The 22,831-nt window shown below is 47.5% G+C and overlaps 1 protein-coding gene across 7 annotated transcripts in view; it reads left to right on the top strand.

Moving 5' to 3' along the window:
- EPS15L1 (epidermal growth factor receptor pathway substrate 15 like 1) overlaps window positions 1–22,831 on the top strand; it is a 95,132-nt gene that overhangs the window by 12,340 nt on the left and 59,961 nt on the right. For 5 of the 7 annotated variants that reach the window (XM_044254011.1, XM_044254006.1, XM_044254007.1 and 2 more), the window contains exons 2-8: window positions 11,455–11,496; window positions 11,688–11,777; window positions 12,229–12,276; window positions 14,085–14,180; window positions 14,858–14,920; window positions 16,917–17,042; window positions 20,820–20,879. In XM_044254011.1, the coding sequence (XP_044109946.1) occupies window positions 11,455–11,496; window positions 11,688–11,777; window positions 12,229–12,276; window positions 14,085–14,180; window positions 14,858–14,920; window positions 16,917–17,042; window positions 20,820–20,879 (525 nt within the window). Of the gene's footprint in view, window positions 1–11,307; window positions 11,363–11,454; window positions 11,497–11,687; window positions 11,778–12,228; window positions 12,277–14,084; window positions 14,181–14,857; window positions 14,921–16,916; window positions 17,043–20,819; window positions 20,880–22,831 lie in introns of those variants that run through there. The other 2 variants (XM_044254010.1, XM_044254008.1) reach the window with 2 other exon arrangements.

A 22,831-nucleotide genomic window follows, 5' to 3' on the forward strand; every position in this document is an offset into this window, starting at 1 on the left:
TAAACAGCCAGGATTGGAGGACTGCCCAACCCGTGCCCATCTCTGGTGGTGGGAATGCTCATCCCTATTTTTCAAATGAGGAAACCAAGGCACAGAGAGGCTGCTCACCTTCCCCAGGGTTGCGCAGTACTCTAGTAGTGGGGTGGGACTTTATTTCATTTTATTTTTTTTATAAAAGATTTTATTTATCTGAGAGAGAGAGAGTGAGTAAGAGAGCATGAGAGGGTAGAAGTTCAGAGGGAGAAGCAGACACCCTGCGGAGCTGGGAGCCCAACGTGGGACTAGATCCCAGAACTCTGGGATCATGCCTGAGCTGAAGGCATTTGCTTAACCAACTGAGCCACCCAGGCTCCCTGGGATGGGACTTGAATCTATCTACATCTATCTGGTGGCATTGTTGACCTCTGTGTGGTTCTGGTTCTCCCTTGGTGCTGGGAGCACCAGGCTAAGAGGTATGGGTAGAGACCTTCAGGACTCCCTGCAGGTCCTGTCTCCTGCACAAGGTGGAATGTCAGGGTGGGAAGGTTGCTTCAAGTGACCTTGGTTTCTCTTTTATTTCCGTTTCTGGTAGATGGGGCCAAGAGCAGGAGTCTCTTGGGAGGGCTGAAGCTTGAGTCTGCATTCCGTCTACGTGCTTACCTTGACGCTTCACTGTGTGTCTGAGCTTTCAGGCATGGTTCTTGCTCTTTGGTTCTCCTTGTAGGTGGAGACTGCAGGCCTTGAGTTCTGAGTGGGTTGGGCAGGGGCCGTGCGTGCTGTGCTGAATGGCAGTGCACATCTTCACCTAGTCCTTTGTCAATGGCAGTCATTTGGGTCCCCAGGGAGAATCATGTGTCTTCAGAGCCCTCTTCTTGTATGTGGCTCTTTTCCTTTTCTGTCTTGTTTACAAGAGCAATATGTGCTAATGTAGAACACTGGCGAACTCAGAAAGCCACGGTGGGAGCAGTGGGGACACCAGTTCATGGGTAGGAATCTGTGTTAGTGTTTGGTGTCTGTCCTGCCACACTCAAGTCCATGTGCATATGTAATCGCTGGGGGCTTACCAGCCAGGTCCTCACTATCTATGCTGTTTTGGGCCCTTCCTTTGCACTTAGCAAATACCTGATGATCATACCCCGATTGTAAATGTTCTGCTTGTGCTGTTTTGCTGCTGTGTGGGATCCTCGCCCATTTTCAACCTCTTCTGTCACCCATAGTCCTCGCCCTCCCGCAGGATGAACTGATACAACGCTCTTGCCTTTCCCCACCTCCTGCATAGTTGGTTACTTCCTTGGGGTAGACCTCCCCTGGGGAGACCTTACAGTAGCAGAAGGGGGTGTGTATTGTGTGTTAAAGAAGTGCTAGTTTGGGGGTACCTGGGTGGCTCAGTCGGTTAAGCAGCTGCCTTTGGCTCGGGTTATGATCCCAGGATCCTGGGATCGAGCCCCACATCGGGCTCCCTGCTCAGCAGGGAGCCTGCCTCTCCCTCTGCCTGCCATTCCTCCTGCTTGTGCATGCGTGCTCTCTCTCTTTGACAAATAAGTAAAAATCTTGAAAAGAAAAAGGTAAAAAAAAAAGTGCTAGTTTTTATTGTTTGTCAAAAGTATGATGCTGCTAGTGACAAAGCTGCTCTTTTTTTTATCGCCCTTCACACGTGAAGTGGCTTATACCGCTAGGATCCTTGCCAGAGCAGAAACGTATCAGATGTTGGTCTTGAATTATGTAAGATTTTACACACACTCAAAAGAGAGGAAAGAGTTTAATGAACTCCCATGTGTGCACTGTCCATTTACAACAAACCCCTTTTTTTTTCTTTTTTTAAAGTGGCTCCATGCCCAACGTGGGGCTTGAACTCATGCTATTGAGACTGAGAGTCGTACGCTCTACCAACTGAGCCAGCCGGGCACCCAAACAAACACGGTTTTGCAAATCTCTGTGCTTGTCTACCATCCCTTGACCTCTGCCATGTACATTTTTATTTCTGAGTTTTTTTTGTTTTGAATCTCAGAAATCGAGGTGCCTAGGTGGCTTAGTCGGTTTGGTGTCCCAACTCTTGATTTGGGCTTAGGTTGTGATCTCAGGACTGTGAGGTCAAGCCCTAGGTCAGGCTCCCCATTCAGCAGGGAGTCTGCTTGAGATTCTCTCCCTCCTCCCTTTGCCCCTCTCCCCCAAGAGAAAGCTCTTGCCTCACTCTCTCTCTCAAAATAAATAAATCTTTAAAAAGTAAGTCTCAGAAATCATATCTCAGTTTGCATCTCTGACAAGAAGACCATTTTTCTTTATATACCCATGGTACCATATCAACACCTTACACATTTAATCATTCCTTAGTACTATTCCATTGATACCCAATCCATATTCCGGAGTGTCTCCAGAGGTAACCTTGTTATTTGATTGTGAGGTCTCCTGTCTCTCCTACTCTTTTTAAAATTTATTTTGAGATAATTACAGATTTACGTTGTTTAAGAATTTAATTTTAGAAATTTAGAAATTTCAATTTACACAGTTGAGAAAAATAATGCAGAGAGCCTGTGTCTTCACTGGGTTTCCTGTAGTGGTAACACTTGGCAAATCTGTAGTTCACCATCACAGCCAAAACTGTGACATCAATGCAGTCAGATGCAGACCGGTTCCATCCCATGCAGGGATCCTTCCTCTTGGCCCTTTTAGCCACTCCCATGCCTTCCTTCACCTCTGGCACCCACTAATCTGTTCATTTCCAGAATTCCAGCATTATAGTGATGTTATATAATAGAGTCATTCAGCACATAACCTGTGGAGATTGGCCTTTTTTACTTAGTATCAATTCTTCTAGGCTGTTGTGCATATTAGTAGTTCATTCCTTGGCATTTTTCATTGCCAAGTGGTATTCCACAGGGTGGGGCGTGGTCACAGTTCATGTAACCAGTCCCCCATGGAAGGACATCGGGTGTGTTTCCGGTCTGTGAGTACAGGATGTTATGCAAACCCAAGTCTTCATTTGTCTGGATGAATGCCCAGGACAACTGCTGGGTCTTGTGACAGTTGCAGGCTTAGTTCTTTTTAAGAAACTGCTGAACTGTTCTCCAGAGCTGTACATTTTTACTTCCCCACCATCAACATGCAGGTTATCCAGTTTCTCTGTGTGCTCACTGGTATCATTGTTTGTTATTTTCACCATCGTCATGGGTGTGTGGGGGCATCTCCCTGTGGTTCTGATTTGCATTTCCCTAATGACTAACGTATGCTAACCATCTTTTCATGGGCTAACTTGCCATCTGTGTGTCCTCTTGGGTGAAATGTCTCTTCATGTCTTTGGCTCATGTCCTCATTTGATCATTTGCCTTTTTTTTTTTTTTTTTAATAAGCAAACTCTATGCCCAACATGGGGCCTGAACTCACTACCCCAAGACTGAGTCGTGTGCTCTACCCACAGAGCCAGCCAGGCACCACCCTGCCCCCCGCCGCCCATTGTTGGCTTTTGCCATTGAGTTTTGAGAGTTCTTTGTATATTTCAGATACTTTATGTATTTCATATCCTTTGTCAGATCTGTGATTTGCTAATATTTCTGTGACTTGGCTTGTCATCTTCCCAGGGTCTTTGACAGAGCAAACATTTTTAATTTTGATGAGGTCCAATTTATCAGTTTTTTTTTTTTATGAGTCAGTCTTTTGATATCAAGTCTAAGAACTCCTTCCCCAGCCTTGTTTCTGAATATTTTATTGTTTTTTTGTTTTGTTTTGTTTTGTTTTCCCAAAAGTGTTATTCCGTTTAAGTTTTTCCATTTAAGCCTATGATCCATTTGGAATGAATTTTTGTAGAAAGTGTGAGACTTGGGTTGAGGCTCATTTTCTCCCTCTGGATGTCCGGTTGCTTCACCATAGGCCAGGCAGGCCTCTTTCCTCCTGAATGGCCCTGCACCTCTGTCAGCAGTCGGTCGGGTTCACCCAGTGTACGTCTGTTTCTGGGCTCTCCTTTGTGTTCCGTGGCTGTGTGTGTCTGCCCCTTCATCACTGCCATGCTGCTTATAGCGGGACTTGAAATCAGGTAGACTGATGCCTCCCACTTTATTCTTCTTCTTCCAAATTGTTTTAGCTATTTTGGTTCCTTTGCCTGTCTCTATACATTTTAGAATAGTCTTATTTTTGTCTACAAAAACTCTTGCTGGAGTTTGGCAGGAATGAAGTGGAACCCGCATGTCAGGGGTGTGCACGGTAACTGTGCAGTATCGCGGCGCCCTCTAGAAAAGCCAGTTGGTCATCTTCCCACACATGGGCCCAAGATGCTCGTTTCCCCCTCTGCTGACTCTGCCAACCTGATAGCAAATGCTGGTTTTTAGCAAATGTTTAGCAGATGTTTTGCAATTTGGAAATTGAATGTTCCCCCCAACATTGCTATGTCTTTTCTTTCTGAATATTTTTTTGCTCATTTATTTTTTATTTTTTTAAAAGATTTTATTTATTTATTTATTTGACAGAGATTACGAGTAGGCAGAGAGGCAGGCAGAGAGAGGAGGAAGCAGGCTCCCCCGGGGAGCAGAGAGCCCAATGTAGGGCTTGATCATGGACTTGGGCCGAAGGCAGAGGCTTTAAACCACTGAGCCACCCAGGCACTCTCTTTTTTTTTTAAAGATTTTATTTATTTACTTGACAGGCAGAGATCACAAGTAGGCAGAGAGGCAGGCAGAGAGAGAGAAAGGGAAGCAGGCTCCCAGCTGAGCAGAGAGCCTGATGTGGGGCTCAATCCCAGGACCCTGAGATCATGACCTGAGCCAAAGGCAGAGGCTTAACCCACTGAGCCACCCAGGTGCCCTTGCTTTGCTCATTTTAAAATTAGGATATCTTTTTTCTTGTGGTTTTATAAAAGCTCTCTCTCACATCGCTGTTCTCCTTCTCTCAGCAAGGTTTGCCCTAGCTCAGGTTTAGAAACCTCTGATGGGGCATTTGGAGAGAGCTGTCAGTTCCTGGGAGGTCAGAGAGGCCCCAGTGTTCTCTGATGTTTTTGAGTGCTGCTGAGCTAAATCCCAGTTTCCTCAGCAGCAGAATATGACTGTGCACACAGCCAAAATAATGGCTTTGCAGGCAGTGAAGGCAGCCAACGCTAAGTGGAAGGCAGAAATGTAAGGACTATTACACTTCTTTGGGCTGCTTTTTTTTTTCTAATTATTATTATTTAAGTTTTATTTATCTAAGTCATCTCTACACCAGTGTGGGGCTTGAAGTCATGATCCTGAGGTCGAGAGTTGCACACTCTCGTGACTGAGCCATCCAGGAGCCCCGTGGGCTGCAAGTTTATATCAGCACCTGGTTTTCCAAGTAGAAACTCAGACCAGGATGTCTTTGAGTGTTACCTGCCTAGTTCCGGCAAAACTTGGCAACTTAATTGAAAAATACACCATTTGCATTCCCCTGATGATGAGTGATGTTGAGCATCTTTTCATGTGTCTGTTGGCCATCTGGATGTCTTCTTTGGAGAAATGTCTGTTCATGTCTTCTGCTCATTTTTAATTGGATTATTTGGTTCTTTGGTGTTGAGTTGTATAAGTTATTTATATATTTTGGATACTAACCCTTTATCAGATATGTCATTTGCAAATATCTTTTCCCATTCAGTAGGTTGTCTTCTAGTTTTGTTGTTTTTTTTTCCTTTGCCATCGAAAAGCCTTTTATTTATTTGTTTTCAAAGATCCTTTATTCATTATCTTTATTTTTTTAAGATTTAAATTTTTTTTGAAGATTTTATTTATTTGTCAGAGAGAGAGAGCGCACCAGCAGGCAGAGTGGCAGGCAGAGGCAGAGAGAGAAGTAGGCTCCCCGCTGAGCAAGGAGCCTGATGTGGGACTCGATCCCAGGACCCTGGCATCATGACCTGAGCTGAAGGCAGCAGCTTAACCAACTGAGCCACCCAGGCGTCCCTTTTTAAAAGATTTTATTTATTTATTTGAGAGTGAGAGAAAGAGCGTGAGCACAAGTAGGGGGAGAGGCAGGCAGACGGAGAGGGAGAAGCAAACTCCCCGCTGAGCAAGGAGCCCAATATGGGGCTCCATCCCAGGACCCTGGCATCATGACCTGAGCCAAAGGCAGACGCTTAACAGACTGAGCCACCCAGGCACCCCAGAAGCCTTTTATTTTGATGGAGTCTGAATAGTTTATTTTTGCTTTTGTTTCCCTTGCCTCAGGAGACCTGTCTAAAAGGATGCCGCTGCTATGACCAGTGTCAGAGAAATTACTGCCTGTGCTCTTTTATGTAATCTTTATGGTTTTAGGTCTCACATTTAGGTCTTCAATCCATTTTGAGTTTTTTTTGTGTGTAGGGTGTAAGAAAGTGGTCCAATTTCATTTCTGCGTGTTGCTGTCCAGTTTTTCCAGCACCTTTTGTTAAAGTTAATGTCTATTCCCTATTGAATATTCTTTCCTGCTTGGTCAAAGATTAATTGACCATAAAATTATGGGTTTATTTCTGGACTTTCTGTTCTGTTTCCATTGATCTATGTATGCATGGTGTCTTTTATGCCAGCACCATACTGTTCTGATTGCTACAGTTTTGTAATATACCTTAAGTCTCAAATTGTGATACCTCCAGTTTTTTTTTTTTTTTTCTTTTTCAAGATTGCTTTGGCTATTCAGGGTCTTTGTGGTTCCATACAAATTGTAGGATTGTTTGTTCTAGTTCTGTGAAGAATACTATTGGTATTTTGATAGGGATTGCCTGAAATGTGGAGATTGCTTGGGGGTTGTGGGGATATTTTGACAATATTTGTTCTTCCAACTGCACTCCGCATTGGGGAAATGCAAATCAAAACCTCAATCAGATTATCTCGTTGCACCCATCAGAATGGCTAAAATAAAAAACACAAGAAACAACAAGTGTGGGTGAGGATGTGGAGCAAGTGGAGCCCTTGTACACTGTTGGTGGGAATGCAAACTGGCGCAGCCATTCTGGAAAACAGTTATTGAGGTTCCTCAAAAAATTTAAAGTATAACTACCCTGCAATCTAGTAATCATACTGTTTACCCAAAGAGATAAAAAACACTAACTTGAAGGGATATATGCACCCCTATGTTCATTGCCGCATTATTACACAAGTCAGACTATGGAAACAGCCTAGTCTGTCGGTAGATGAATGGATAAAGAAGAGGAGGGATATATATACAATGGAATATTGCTCCGCCATAAGGAAGAATGAAATCTTGCCTTTTGCATTGACATGGATGGAGCTAGAGGATATTACGCTAAGCGAAATAGTCTCTCTCAGTCAGAGAAAGACCAATACCACATAATTTCGTTCGAATGTGGAATTTAAGAAATAGAACAAACAAACAAAGGAAAAAAGAGACAAATGAAAAAACAGACTCAGCTACAGAGAACAAACAGATGGTTACCAGAGGGGAGGTGGGTGGGAGGTGGGGAAAACAGGCAGTGGGGATTAAACAATACAGTTATCTTGATGAGCACTGAGTAATATATGGAAGTGTAGAATCACTATATGGTACATCTGATACTAATATGACACTGTGTGCTGACTAGAGTGGAATTTTTTTTAAAAAAAAAAGGAAGGGCGCCTGGGTGGCACAGTCGTTAAGCATCTCACTTTGGCTTGTGTCATGATCCCGGGATTCTGGGATCGAACCCCCCATCAGGCTCCCTGCTTAGCGGGAGGCCTACTTCTCCCTCTCTTGCTCCCCCTGCTTGTATTCCCTCTCTCACTGTCTCTTTCTCTCTCTCTGTCAAGTAAATAAATAAAATCTTTTAAAAAAAAAGGATATATGACAGGTTAAAAAAAAAAAGCTGAAAATACAGCGTAATGGGGTCTTAGCTGCCTGGGGGAAATGACAGGCTGCTCTGGTTTTCAAGTCATTTTATATACTTGAATTGAGTGTTGCACTCTGACCTCTTGGGTTGAATAAAATGCATCAGCACGTAATCACGGGCGTGCATTTTCCCAAGGCTACCATGCATGGGAGGCTGTGCCGGGGCCCAGTGCCCAGCTCTGTCATGCCTGGCCTGTTTTTGCAGCGTGCAGAGTAAGATAGGGCCGCATAATCTGGGTGCTCCTCTGCTTTGTCACTCACTGACTCTGTGACCGTACGCATGGTACCCCAGTCTGAGCACCTGCAGTCTGGGACTAACGTCTGTATACCTGTGCTGTAGTGTTGTTGGAGCGTTAAATGAGGTACTGGATAAGAAACCAGGAGTGCTCCGTGAATGTGATCCTCTGTTTATCAGAGCAACGGATTAAACTTTTTTTCCAAAAGTCTTAAAAACTGGTTTGCTTTAAAGAAATGCCATTTTTGAAATGAGCAAGGCTTTGTCTGGCACAAAGGAAAAGGCACAGTCTTATCCGGAGGACTGGGAATTCTCCTGGTTCTAGGCATAAAGATTTAGGAAGGGTCCTGCCTTTGGACAAAAGCGGGGATCAGAGCTGGATGGGCTCAATCCTAGAGGTTTTGAAGTGGCTAGAACCCCAATCTTCAGAGGATTTCCCCTCCAAAGTAGTTCCACTGTGTTCTTCATCTCAAGCTGCTTTTCTCCAGCATTAAAATTGCATGTGTTCACACGAACTGTGGTGTTTTAAAGCCCTCTCCACAAAAGGGTGTCAGCTTGTCCTTGGTATGCTCCCCTTCCCTGTCACCCCTGCTTGTAAATTGCGTGGAAGCTGGAGGACAGATCAAAGAGGCGACAGGAACTTTCTGTGTTATCTCTGAGTATTTTAAGCTCTGACGAGCAACTGAATGGTCACTCTGAAAGTGATGATTGAACCGCATCAGTAATTCAGTCACTGCAAGTTGAAGGTGGCCCCTTGGCAGAGTGGGTTGGCGAAGGACGTCTCCATCCCGGACTGGTTTTGTCCTACTTCCATTTTCAAAGACCTCACCCCATTCTCAGCAGCCTCTTAACTTTCTGCAGCTTTCTTACACTGAAAGCCTCATCTCCTGGCCCGTTCCCTTTCTGCCTGTGCCGCAGGCTCTCTTTGGGGTCAGACAGAGAGGAAGAGCTCTGGTGTCCGCGCTCAGTGTGCTCTGTCTCTGCAGCTGTGTCACTCCCTCCGGTGAGCCGCTTGTGACGGAGGTCTCTGCCCAGGAGCTGACCATATAGGTGGCCTGTCATTGGGGGATTCATGGTGTTAGTTGGCAGCAGGTGTCTTCAGGTCCATCTCAGTGGCATATCAGGCAGTTACAGACTTGATTCCACCATCCCTGGGACGAGGTGGAGTGGGGAGGGGAAGCGCCAGCTAGATCTGGTGTTTTCCCCTTCCCCCCTTCTGCTTTTGCAGTAACTGAAGTATGAGTAATGACATTGTAGCTTCTAACTGCGGTCATTGTCCCAGCCTAACTATAGGGATTCCCGGAGAGAGGAAGAGTTGAAGCGCACTCTTGAGGTTTCTCCTCACTTGTGGCTCATGTGGGATTGAAAGCTGGCCATAGGCCATCGGGGGATGAACCCTTCTTAGACTGTTGGAGTTTTGGGTCTGGTGCTTCCGAGGCTTTTCCAGGTTATTGAATCTTGTTTTTCTTGATCTTGGATCTAGTAGCTCAGAAGCATTTGGGAAGTTTGAAAGAGTTGTTAACTCTGTATGCCCCAAATACCCTTTTTTTCCCACTGGAATTACTGTAGGCTGGAAGCCCCTTTTCTTGCCTATCCTGAGATCTTTAAAAAAAAAAAAATCCCACTGGAAGTGTATTTCAGACCCGTGCCTCTCTGATTGTTGGTGGGAAGGGGACCTTTGCCATCAGGGTGGAGGCCTCTGGGGCTTGTGCATTCCATTCCTGTGAGCCAGTGGCAGACCATGTGCTGTCTGGACCCGGCACCGTCACCTTGACAAACAGCCTAGCCTGATTTTGCTTCCTCTGTCCGCCTTACTCCTTAGAGGAGATGTGCTTTGGAAGCATGCCAGAGCTTTAAACCCAGGAGGTCACACGATGTGTGATGGTGGGCACTGTGGTCTAAGGTCTGAAGGAGCTGAGAGTGGCAGACCCCCCCGGGGACTGTGTTGGGCCAGCATGCCAGGCAGGAGGAAGCAGCCAGCCAGGGAGGTGCGGTTGCTGTGTATTTACCTCTCGATCCTTCTCCTGGGTGTTGTCCCCTTTCATTTCTCAAGCAATGGCTCCTTGTCGCCCAGGCTTGCTTTCCTTTTCATGCTGCTCTGTGTTTAGTTTTCTCTGCTCTTTCAAGATCTACCCCTTTCTTTTTGTTTTGACTTTCCTCTCCCCCCTTTCAGGTCTTCATGCTCTTTTCCTTCTGTTTTCATTCTGTCTTGGCGGCGTTCTCTGTACTTTCGCTTCTTTATATGCTCGCAGGTGTTGGCATCCCCCAGAGAAGCTGACCGTAATCTCGGCATTATTTTTAACCTGAAGCGAGTCTCTTTGTGCCACCGCAGTATGCAAGTGTTGGGCTGGTTCCAATCCAGTGATTGTAACTGGAAGGAACCCACCTCTGCCAGTTTTATTCATTGTGAAAAATCACAAGACAACATTCAAATACTTTTAAAATAGACACGGTACTCCCACCTCTCATTTGGTCCTCGCCTTCCCTGTCCTTGTCTTTAGTGGTTCCCATGCCCGTTCTTCTGTATGATGAAGCGTAATTGTGTGTTCTTCACTTTGCTCACTAAGTCAGTGGCAGGTGTGTGGACTGCTGTTTCCCTTCATGTGGCAAAACACCAGCATGTGTAAGCCTGTAGAGCTGACAGTTCAGTGGCTGCTTACTCCTTTCCCAGCTGACACCTCCCTTGGGGGCTGGCTTGCCGAGGTCGGGAAGAGAGGCTGTAGGACACGGTGCACAGTGTGAGGGCTTGGCCGCCAACCAGACCAGCTCCAGACATGGCTTCAGTGAGCTACGTGACCCGAGAGCAGGCATTTACCTTCTTTGAACAGTGATGCCTTGGATCTGATGGCTGGAATGTGGAGTGTCTTCTGTGCTGGGCTGAGGACTTTGAACTTCCTGCCTGCCACAGTAGGAGTGGTCACTGGCCAGCTCTCTCCCGGCAGGGGCCAGTCAGTGTGCATCCCTTGGTGACTGATGGAGCACGGGATGGGTGGGGACGAGATCTGGGGCAGGGAGACCAGTCTGAAGCTTGCCTGTCTGCTGATTTCGTGATGACATGCAGAAACTTCTGTTCAGATTCTGGAACCAGAGAGCAGTCTCAGGAGAGGGTTTCTTTTTCCTCTAAGCTCCTGGGCACATTGAAATCCCCTCATTCGGTGAATGGAAGTCAGCTCGGCTGCTGCTGCTTCCTGAGTACCAAGTTGTGTGTGTAGGAATGAGGCCTTGTGAAAGAGCATTCGCACTTCTTCTTCCCAGACTGAGGAAGTATGTGAGATCTGTGTCTAAAAGCAAGCGGCAGTCTGTGAAGAGAGGACGTTTAAAGTGCACACATTTCGGTTTTCCCTATTGTACATTTTGGTAATGGCACTTGGAGGGGATGATTTTATTTTTTTATTTTTTTAGGGTGGGGTGTGTCTACTTTTGACCAGTGTCTGTGGTTTTGTTTACAGATTCCCACTGGAAATCCATTATATGAATCCTATTATAAGCAGGTAAGTTTCACTGGTGTCTTTTTGATTAAATTCAGGAGGGCCTGTCTCGGCAGACACAAACTTGAGTAGAAGCTCAGTTTAGTCCCTTTCCGTCCTCCGAGTTATCAGCCAATAGCCAGTGCGGTTTGTGCCGCTTTATCTGTTGTGTGGTTTGCTGAAGGCTTGTCTCAAGAGTTCTTCCCCCATTCTAGGTAGACCCGGCATACACAGGGCGAGTTGGGGCGAGCGAAGCTGCGCTTTTTCTAAAGAAGTCCGGGCTCTCAGACATTATCCTTGGGAAGGTACGTGAAAATGGATAATGACCTCTCTTCTGAGACGGCCTTCCGCGCTGCCCCGGCAGGTGAAGGCCAGACCCCTCTTCCAGGGGACGTGCCTCCTAGGGAGTGGGCTGGCCATTGCGAGCTCTCAGGCTATAACCGGTGGCTATTCCACTTCTGGCTTGGGCAGCAGACAAGAGGCCTGAGTGCTTTTGGGATCTTGACAGCTTATGGCTTCGGAGCCAAGTAGACCTGGGTGTTCTCTAGGCTCTGCCGCTGACCATCTATGTGCCCATCGGGGCAGGGGGAGGGGCAGGTCATTCAGCTGGTCCAGACTTGCTTCCTCACCCACAGCTCAGGAATGCCCACTCCAGCCGACACGTAAGGCCCGCACGCAGTTGTGGCGGCTCCTATTCTGTGAATAGATGGACAGTGATGGGCAGTTGCACTCATGAACATTTTTATGTTTCCACAGATATGGGACTTGGCCGACCCAGAAGGTAAAGGGTTCTTGGACAAACAGGTATATAAACACACACACACACACAGAGCAAGTGGAGGGGCTTGGGCCAGAGCCCCGCAGGCAGGGTGACCTCTGCACGTCCTTCCTTGTCATTGTCGTGGACAAGTATTACTAGACCTGAGCGCGGCCATCAGACTATTAACATGGGAAGGTTTTGTTTTGAAATACGGGTCTTCTGAATACTCGGGGGCCATCTTTCATGGTTAGCGTATCTTTTTTTCAAAATTTGTGTGCTTACAAGTGATGAAAATATTTTCAGACTGATCTATTTTGAAATCACTTAAGACTCATGGAAGTTGCAAAAATAGTTCAGAGGGTTCCGGTGTATCCTTCCTCAGTTTCCCAAAGCAAGAGCGGCTAACATCACCGTAGCGTGGTGCTCAGTGGCCGGCACAGTGCTAATCTGGAGGCCTTGCTCAGGGCTGGCCAGTTTTACGTGGACTTTTTGGGGGCAGTTTTGGTGTGTATAATTCTGTGTAATTTTATCACGTGCACAGATTCATGTAATGACCACCATAGTCAGGACACAGGACTGCCTGGCCCCCAGAAGAATCTTGTGTTGTCCTGCAGCAGTCACACCATAACCCCTGGCAACCTACTGGTTCCTTCTCCAGCATGATTTTGTCATTTTGAGAATGTTCTGTAAATGGAAATTTGTAGTACTTACAAATGATTTTGAACGGTTGTGTTTTAATTAAGTTCAGTTTTTCCCCAAACTGTATCCCAAGGGATGTCATTCCTGGTGTCCCACTGTCCATGATCTGATCCATTGGGAAAACAATATCAACTCTTCCTCCCTTCCTTGAAGTTCGCACTGTATGTCTGCGTGTTGAAAGATTCTGAGGATCCTTGTGGACGAGAAATCTGTTAACTTGGCCTAATGCAGTTCCCAGAAACTTTCTTACATCCCCTTTTCTATGAAACTTTCTTACAGCCCCCACCCCGGGCATTTGGACATCTGTCTGAGAAAGGCTGATCCAGCGCTTGTCTCTTTGAAGATGTTTTTAAGCTGTAATTGTGTTTATAGCTTTAAAGCAGTTCATGTTCTCAGGCTATTTGATCAATTAAGAAAATTAGATGATGCTTTGTGAGTCCACTAAGCCTGTGGCATGGCTGGCTCTGGGTTAAGAGGAGGGTGAGAGGCGCAAAGGCCCCTTATGGCCTAGTTCAGGTCCTTTGTCCTGGCAGTGTGGGAGGTGAGATCCACATCAGGCCATGGGGGTGGGGGAGCAAGTGGGAGAGGCTGTCTTCAGCAAGGCTAAGGGGAGCACAGTGAATTGTATTGATTCCCAAACAACTATGTCTTTTTCAAACCATTTTTTAAAAAGTCAGTACATATCTGAATCATCATTTATTATAATCTTAAACTCCAGTCTGCTACTTATCTAATCCAGCATTTTCCTAAATATCGGGAGCTCATTGTTGCTTAAAATACATTTATTTGGGGGCCTCCTGACCGGGTCAGTTGGTAGAGCATGTGACTCTTGTTCTTAGAGTCATGAGTTCAAGCCCCACGTTGGACATAAAACTTACTTAAAAAATAATAATAAAGGTACAAAAAATACATTTATTTGAAACTTGGTAGTGTCCAGAGTGCAGTGGACTGAGTCCCCTTGGCATAGTCTTGGAATCAGTACTCCCAGGGAGAGATGTGTTCCGCTCAACACTCTCAGTGACTTTCGCACATTGAGTCTTCATTGTTGCAGTGATGTGAAATCCCTGTGTCCCGAAGCCTGCGGCTGCAGACGGCTCTCCCTGTCATCACCAGCCGGCAAGGGTTTACCCCTCCCTCCTTTTTGGATTTGCAGGGTTTCTATGTTGCACTGAGACTAGTGGCCTGTGCACAGAGCGGCCACGAAGTTACCTTGAGCAATCTGAGTCTGAACATGCCGCCCCCTAAATTCGTAAGTGTCCGAATCCTTCTGTTCTTTGTGCTCGTCTGATATCATCTGTCCATCTGTGCATTTTCTCTCTCTCTTTTTTAATTGAGGTGGAATTCATATAACCTAAAACTCACCATTTGAAAGTGAACAACTTACTGACATTTAGTACAGTCACCGTGTTTTCTGTTTTTGTTTTTTTTTAAACAACCGGCCCCTCCCTCTAGTTCCAAAGCGTTTTCATCACCCCAAAAGGAAGCCCTTTACCTACTAAGTAATCCCTCATGGGATCCCTGCCTCCCAGCCCCCGACAGCCATTCATCTCTCTGTCTGAATGGATTTGCCTGTTGTGGGCACTTGACGGAATCATGGATCGCCTGCTTTCCCTCTGCAGTGCTCCATAGTGGGTGTCATGCTTGGTTCCTGTTCACTGAGTTGGACCGCATTTTATGGTCTGTCCCTTCCTCTGCTGGTGGACATGATGATTCATGTTCTGGGATTTTGTTTGCGTGCCTGTTTTCAGTTCTCTTGGGTCCGTACTTTGGAGTGAAATTGCTGGGGCACATAGTAATTCTGTGTTTAGCTTTTTGAGGTCTTTCCCCATTCTGAAAGCACTTTGCAACGTGTGTCCTTTGCACAGACGCGTCCTCCGTAGTTGAATTCCTTGCCAGCCACAGTGGAGTGTTTCTCTTCCTTTACAGCACGACACCAGCAGCCCTCTGATGGTCACGCCGCCCTCCGCGGAGGCCCACTGGGCTGTGAGGGTAAGTGACCCCGGCGGCGTCTCTTAGCTGTCCTTCACGTGCAGTTGTTTTAGCCATTGATGGTGTTCAAAACATGGCACGAGACGATTGTATCTGTTCTGTTTCAGAGTGAGGTTGCCACAGAATTTAGGCAAGACACTCTTTCAGATTAAAATCTTCTGAAATAGCTGTGACCTTTTTTGGGTGTTGCCCTGCTAAGGCAGTTAGAGTTTCAAGTGATGGAGTCTTAAAATTTTACAGTTACAGTTAGCCTTTCTGGGTCACAGTCGTTTGTTAATTAGGATAGAAGGGCCAGTTGTGAGAACTTGCAAGCAAGAAAACCTCCAAGATGTCTTTGTAGCTCCCAGTTTTTCTTTCTAGCCATTTTTTGTGTTATTATCCCTTTTGGATGCTCTCATTGCTTTTTGGAAAGCTTCTCTCAGTCCCGGGGGGGGTGTTCTCCATGTCCCAAGTCTTTCTAGAAGCAGCAAAGACAGATAGGAGTGGTGACCTCTAAGAGGTACAGAGTTAGTCCTAAAGGAAGTGTGTGTGCTGTGCTTCCATCGCCTTGGGGACAGTGTCTGTGTGTGCTCGCCTTTCTGTTTTGTTTTCTTTGTAATTGTGGTAGAGTATACGTGATATGAAGTTCACCATCTTGGCCTTTTTTTTTTTAGAGACTTAATTATTTTAGAGAGAACACACGCATGCACATGCATAAGACGTGTGCACGTGGAAGGGAAGGGCAGGGAGAGGGAGAGAGAGAATCTCAAGTAGACACCATGCTGAGCAGGGAGCCCAGTGTAGGGCTTAATCCCATAACCCTGAGGTCATGACCTGAGTTGAAACCAAGAGTCAGATGCTCAACTGACTGGGCCATCTGAGTGCCCCCACCATCTTGACCATTTTTAAGTGTATAGTCCAGTACCGTTAGGTATGTTTGCACTGTTGTGCAGCTGTCTCCACCAGCGGTGTCTAGAAGTTTCTTTTCACTCCAAACTGAGACTCTGTCCCCATTAAGCACAACTCCCTCCTCCCCGCCCCAGTCCCTGGCACCCACCAGTCTCCTTCCGTCTCTGAGAATGTGACTCCTCTAGGGACCTCATAGAAGTGGAGTGATACAGCACTTGTCCTGTGGTGGCTGGCTTCTTTCAGTCAGCATAATGTCCTCAGGGTTCATCCATGTTGTCGCCTGGGTCAGAAGCTCCTGTTTTGAGGCTGAGGAATATTCCAGTGTGTGAATGCACCACATTTTCTTTATCCATTCTGTCTACAGATGCTTGTGAGGGTTTCTCCCTGTGGCTCCAGCTCTTGGGTAGAGCGGGTGGTGAGGGGTCTGGCGCCCCCACCCCCGCCACCGGCTCTAGTTACTGGGGGGTTTCATTTCCGGAGGAGAGCAGACTGGCCCTGCCCAGACCTGCCTCACCGACGGCCCCTGGGACACACTGCCCGCGTTTCCTATTTCACAGTGGCTGCAGCTGCTGCTGTGCGTTGTAAGTCCTGTTCAGACCTCTCTGTTCATGAGGAGCTTTTAGAATTTAGTTTTGTACTCTGAGAGGACTTTCAGTGCTTAAAGTTGATTTTGATAATTGGTTGCTTAAGTTTTGGTTTATTTTTTTCTTTGATTCTTTAGCTCTTTTAGTTTTGTAGGTTGATATCCAGATTTAGTTGTCTTAAAGAATAAAAACCCACCTTCACTTTCATCTCTCCCGTCCTAGCGAGTTCCTAGGAGTGGGTAGGGGCGATCTTTGTCTCCTAGGCAGCTCCTGTGGTGGCGAGCGAGGCCCATGGCCAGGTCCTGTCTCCCCATTGACCTTGGCCACCAGATTCATAGTTGCTAGGGAGCTCTTTCCTTCAGGGCAGATGTTCACTTTGAAACTGCTGTAAGGCCTCCTGTGCTTTTAGGTGAGGCCGGTAGCAGGTCCTTGCCTGTTTTCATTCAGCTTCGGGCTAGAGCTCATTTTAGATTCTCCCCCAGATGCACTTTTTTTTACTCACTCAGGCTATTCTTTCCAACTAGGTGGAAGAAAAGGCAAAATTCGATGGAATTTTTGAAAGCCTCTTACCCATCAATGGTTTGCTCTCTGGAGACAAAGTCAAGCCAGTCCTTATGAACTCAAAGCTGCCTCTTGACGTCCTGGGCCGGGTAAGTGGTTCTCCCACATCCTGCACTGTCCGCCCCATGCTTGCTCCCCACACACACTTATGAAGCTTTACACATGGCTATGAACCATTGGGGCTTTTGTAAGAGCCAGTGTGCATGGAGAATTTGCTATGGTCAAGTTGGCTTAGGGCCTCATGGATGTGGCTCACAGATGCTCCCCAGACTGTGGGAAGATGCTGGTGGGCCTTTTGCATGCCTAGGGAGGCAGCCTCAGAATGAACTTGCTGCCCAGGGACCAGAGCTGGGCAGAGGTGAGATTTGAACCCAGATCTGGGAATTTCACTGCTCCGTGTGCTTCTGGGAGAAGTATGGGAGTGTATGTCTAGAACTCTTTGCTTCTTCTCTATTTTTTTTTTTTAAAGATTTATTTATTTTAGAGAGAGAGAGTATGAGCGGGAAGGACAGAGAGGGGGGAGAGAGACTCTCAAACGGACTCTGCACCAAGCGTAGAGCCCAACACGGGGCTCGGTCAGACCTGAGATGACGCCGAGAGTTGGATGCTCAACTGACTGTGCCACCCAGGCGCCCCTCTTTTCTATTTTTAATTACTTCTTCTCTGCCTGTGAGCTTAAGATAAAGGTACTTTAAATTTTGCCGCAGGTTTAGAGAAAAATTTATGCATTCTCTTAAGAAAAAGCTTTTAGTTTTGTTCCTATTAAATCCAAGTTTTTCAGATGCAGCTTTCTATGCCAGACTGCCTTCCCTCCAGTGAGGTTTGCATCGTGGCCCCATGGGTTTGCTCTGTGCACAGAGCTCAGTTCCACAAGGCTGTCTGTACTGAGTTCCCTGCTCTATACGGAGAAGGGATGGATGTTGTCGTCTGTCCGGACTGGATCATGGCGATGTGGCAGGCACAGACCCAGAGCAGGGGACTGAGCATAGTCCCTGATGCCCCAGGCAACACCTGTGGGTCTAGATCATGACATTGAGTAAAACTTTTTGGGAAAGATGCAAATTCCTGTCCCTTGGATTCACCTAATAAGGTTTCCGTTTGAGTATGACTTTTGTGGACACTGGCCCATTTGGTAGGACCCAGGTAGAGCCCATCTTAATACTTTGTTTTTGGAAAGAAGGCCACTAAGAAAGGGGAGTCTTTCAGACTGCTTTGTTCCCTCTTGGCTGTGGCATGATGTAGGCGGAGCTCTGTGATGGGGACCGAGCGTCTTTACAAGGCAGGAGTTTTAACTGCAGCAGGATGGGGCCACCCTGTCCTGCCCATTGTGTGCATTTATTTGGCAGTCCTTGCAGACTCCCCGACACCTGGATATAATCCTGTTCTGAAGCCAGATCACGAGCGCAACAGAGAGACTGGCAGAGGTGGAGTGGGCTTCCTTAGAAAGGGAGTGTGGCCGGGAGACGTGCATTCTGTAGATCTGCCCGGGCTCCAGGTCTTGTGGCACACGGGTCACTTCTCATCTGCTGCGCTCTCCTTCCTTCCTTTTCCACACACATCAGCCTTATGTGTACCCATTCCAGCATGTACACACGTACTCATCATGCACTTCGCCATATCCGCGCACACATGCGTTTGTAACCATGCACCCGTCCATCCGCGCAGCCGTCTGTCCCTGATGTGCACATTAGTGCGCTTGCGCGCCCAGGCCTCTGTGCTGGTGCTCGTCCATCTGTGCTTCCTGCGCCAGCCGTTCATTCATTCGTTCAAGAAGTTTGGAGTCTGCTCGGGGCCAGGCCTTGTGCTGAGCACCACGAGGATGGGGATGCAATTAGAGTTAGGAGGTCAAGGAAATAGATAATGGTTAAGATGGTTGTATTTATTTATCAAGGGCTTACTATATGCCAAGCCTCATTATAGCACTTTGCATGAATGAAGTCCTTCAGGACTTGCAACCACCTTGTTGTGGACGGCGTCCCTTCTGTGTTCTAGATGAGGAAATGGGGGCCTTCAGGGTGGCCAGTAAGCCTCTCAGGGTCTCATGGTGAGGGGAATGAGAACCTAGGTGGTTCCCAGAGCCCTCACTTTTCCCTGGTGACCTCCTACTGCCCATTGCCTCCCTGATAATTGTGATTCTGCCCGGTAAGGGCAGTGGCAGAGGGGAAGGGTAGAGGGCAGGCCAGAGCAGAAGGGTAGAGGGCAGGCACGGAAGGCTTCCTAGCATAGCCACTTCAGGGCTGTGTCCTCCAGAGTGAAGAGACGGTGGCTAACGATGGCATGAGAAGGCCAGACGCATGACAGCGTGAGCAGAGGCTGCTGGGGAGGGCGGTAATCTTACCAGGTCCTTCCTCCCCCAGGCATGTTGAGCAGCGTCTGGAGACAGTTCTGGTTGTCCCACCTGGGCTGGATGTTGTTGGCATCAGGTGGAGGCCGGGTACACTGCTCAGCACCGCTCGATGCCCAGGTCAGCCCCACCACAGGGTGATGCGGTCCCGAATGTCAGTGGTGCTGAGGTAGAGAGGCCCTGGGCAGGGAGAGGCATGGAGCCAGGAAGTCTTGTTCTAGTCCTAGTTCCCTGAGCAAGTGCCATAGCTTTGGAAAAGTTACTCTTTTTTTTTTTTCCTTAAGATTTTATTTATTTATTTAACACAGAGAGATCACAAGTAGGTGGAGACGCAGCGGGGGGAGGGGAGCAGGCTCCCCACTGAGCAGAGAGCCCGATGCGGGGCTCGATCCCAGGACCCTGAGATCATGATCCGAGCTGAAGGCAGAGGCTTAACCCCCTGAGCCACCCAAGCGCTCCTGGAAAAATTATTCTTTGTGAACTTCTGCTTCCTAAAGTGAAACCGGACACATAAAGCATTCAGCCTGATGCAAAATGCCTCTGCAAGGGCATCTCTGGGCGTGAAGGGACTATCAACATCTTGGGCTCCCTAAAGATCAAGGTGGGGTTCCTGGAAGCTGGGCTGCAGTGCAGGGACCTGTGTAGGGCACAGGGGGTCCATATGCCAATCTAGGGGACAGACACAGACTGTATTCTAGAACAGTCCCCATAGTAACCCTGGGGAAAGAATTAGAGGCAAAGAAGCCAGCTGAAGGCTGTGGCCTTTGTGGAGTACCAGAGAGGCCCAAGTCAAGGACAGCAGCAGGGCTGGGGAGAAGGACCTGCACATGAGAGATGTTCCTGGGCTGATGTCGCTCACGATTGACTGAGAGGGGACCAGCACATGAAGCACCACATTTGGATGCCAAGGTGTCTGCTTACCTCTGGGCACTGGCACCGTGCCCAGCGTTGTCCAAGTCAGGCAGGCCTGCTGGTTCAGGGTGGGGCTGATGTGGGTCAGGAAGCTAGTGCTTTGATTGTGCTTTAGAAAAATCTGGCACCTGGCCTTTGACCCAGTAGAGGAATCTGTACCTGTCTGCCTCATCTTCAGGGTGCTAGGTGGGCAAAGCATACTTGGAAACACCTGCCTCCCCATCCATCAGTAGTGAATACATGCCCATGGCCCTGCACAGTGTGAATGGCGGTGGGGGGGCTTGTGTTCAGAGCTACACCTGTGCCAGAACCAAAACACGTTTTCTATCTGAGAATTCCTTGTAAGGTGATAAAAAACCAAGGTGGACAGGATTATAATTATGATCATTTGTTAGAGAAAACAAACATGACATAACAAAAAGGATCTTGGAATTGATGATAATGCATCAGCTGATGGCTTTTCAGAGAACCCACCGACTGGTTCTTGACTGCCTTGTGATTGTGATTGTGATTGCCTTGTCTCAACTTTGCTCTGCACCGGGCACTCAGGATGGGAGTTCTGGCAGGTGTTCTTCCTTCCGCAGTAAGCCTTGCTCTCTTTCCCTTGCAGGTCTGGGACCTCAGTGACATCGACAAAGATGGGCACCTGGACAGAGATGAGTTTGCTGTGGTAGGTCCCTGCTGTGACTCTCTTTTCCCACTCTGCCGAGGAAGGAAATGTTTCTCGAGTCATGGGTTTTTCCCCCCTCTGATTTTTAAAAAGTGTTTATTTTGATGTACTTTGGATTTAAAGAAAAAGTGACAGTAATACAGAGAGTTCTTCTGAGTACCCTTTGGTCACATTCCCTAGTGTTATTTTTTTCCCACATTGCTTTATCCTCCTCCTCTCTCTCTCCCTCTCTCACCATACGCGTGTATGTACACACACACGTAAAACTTTCCTTTGAGCCATTTTGGAGTCAGTTGCAGACATCATATCTTATTCCCAGAATACTTGTGTATATTTCCCAAAACCAGGGACTTAACATACCCCGTGTCCAATTCAAAATGAGAAAATTAACATTGACAGTGACTGGTTTATCAGAGTGTCTGTTACATGTCTTATCGTATAGCATATGTGTTAATATGTCATTATGTATTACTTAAGGATATCATTCAGACCTTGCCATTTGTCCCCAAAGATCCTTTGCAGCAAAGAAGTCCCAGCCTCCTGTGTTACATTACTCAGCTCTGTCTCTATCGTGACTTCTGATCTGGAGCGACTCCGTACGTCTCTGTGTCTTGTGGGCATTTTAAAGAGAGCCGGTCAGCAGTCTGTAGAGCGTCCCTCAGCCTCGGGATATTGGCTGTTTCCTCATGATGATCCAGGTCGTGCACTCGTGTGGTGATCCCACCGAGGTGATGCTTGTCTTTCTCAGGGTCCACAATCAACAGGACCTGTGATTCCTTACCCCACGGTGTCAGCCTTGACTGCCGTTGGTGGAGGCTCCAGGTTTCTCCCTGCAGAGTTACTCTCTTCCTGTGTGTTCAGTCACTTGTGGGAGACACATGGGGACCGGACCACCCCATTACCCTTCCACCTCTCACCTGCTGGTTCTCGCGTCGTCCCAGGAGTCTCCCCTGATTGACGAGTGTGATGGTTGGCAGATGAATTTCTCATTCTGGCACTTGCACGTTTTCTGCTTAGCCTACTATAAGGAGTTTGTATCAGTGGACTTGGGACTGCATCCTCTGTTCCACGGTTTATAATCATTTAGTGGTGTGACTTAACTTTGCCCATTTGGAGCTCCTCCCCACTGGCTCCTTTGTCCTTTGGGCACATCCCATCATTGTCTGAGCATTTTCTTCCTTTTGGCATGGTGGGATGCTCCTGGCTCCTCCTGTGTATTTCCTGTCCCAGCCCTGTACCTCCAGGGAGCCCCAGTTCCATGTAGTGGAGAGTGGTGTTAGAAACCAGGATGTAGGCTCTGGGGTGCTCAGTGCCCCTGGGGTGCCACTGCTTTCAGGACCTCTTAGTAGATAGAGCTGGAAGTAGGTGTGTATAGATGCGCCCAGCAGGTGCCCTGAGGCTCCACCATCTGCTTTCAGGTCTGCTTATGTCTGGGCCCTGGCACCCCCGCCCTCTTCTCCTTTTGATAGCAGTGATGTGTCTGTGTTGCTCAGGGCTCTCCTGTCCTATAGGCTGCCTTTCCACGCAGCTGCTCCCTCCACACCCCTGTAGCTCCCTACCTTCCTCTTCAGCTGCCCAGCGGTCAGGCTCACGTCCTCACATGCCAGCTCTCTTCACCCTGGGCCTGTGTCGTTCTGTCTCTCCTCTCATTCCTCCCTTTCCTCCACCTCATATCTTGGACTTCCCATTCATGGGACTTATTCACTCACTTGTTCCCTTAAATCTCAAACAAAGTAGAACAAAGTAGCTTCTTGTAGGGCAGTGTGGTTTTTTGTTTTTAAAGATTTATTTGTTTATTAGAGCATAAGCAAGTGAGCTCAAGCAGGGGGAAGGACAGAGGGAGACGGAGAGAGAGAATTGCAGGCAGACTGCGCACTAAACCTGGAGTCCAACACAGGGCTCTTCTGTCTCATGACCCTGAGATCACAACCTGAGCCAAAATCAGGAGTTGG

This window comes from Neovison vison, chromosome 6 (genome assembly GCF_020171115.1).
Source record: "Neovison vison isolate M4711 chromosome 6, ASM_NN_V1, whole genome shotgun sequence".
Lineage (NCBI taxonomy): Eukaryota > Metazoa > Chordata > Mammalia > Carnivora > Mustelidae > Neogale > Neogale vison.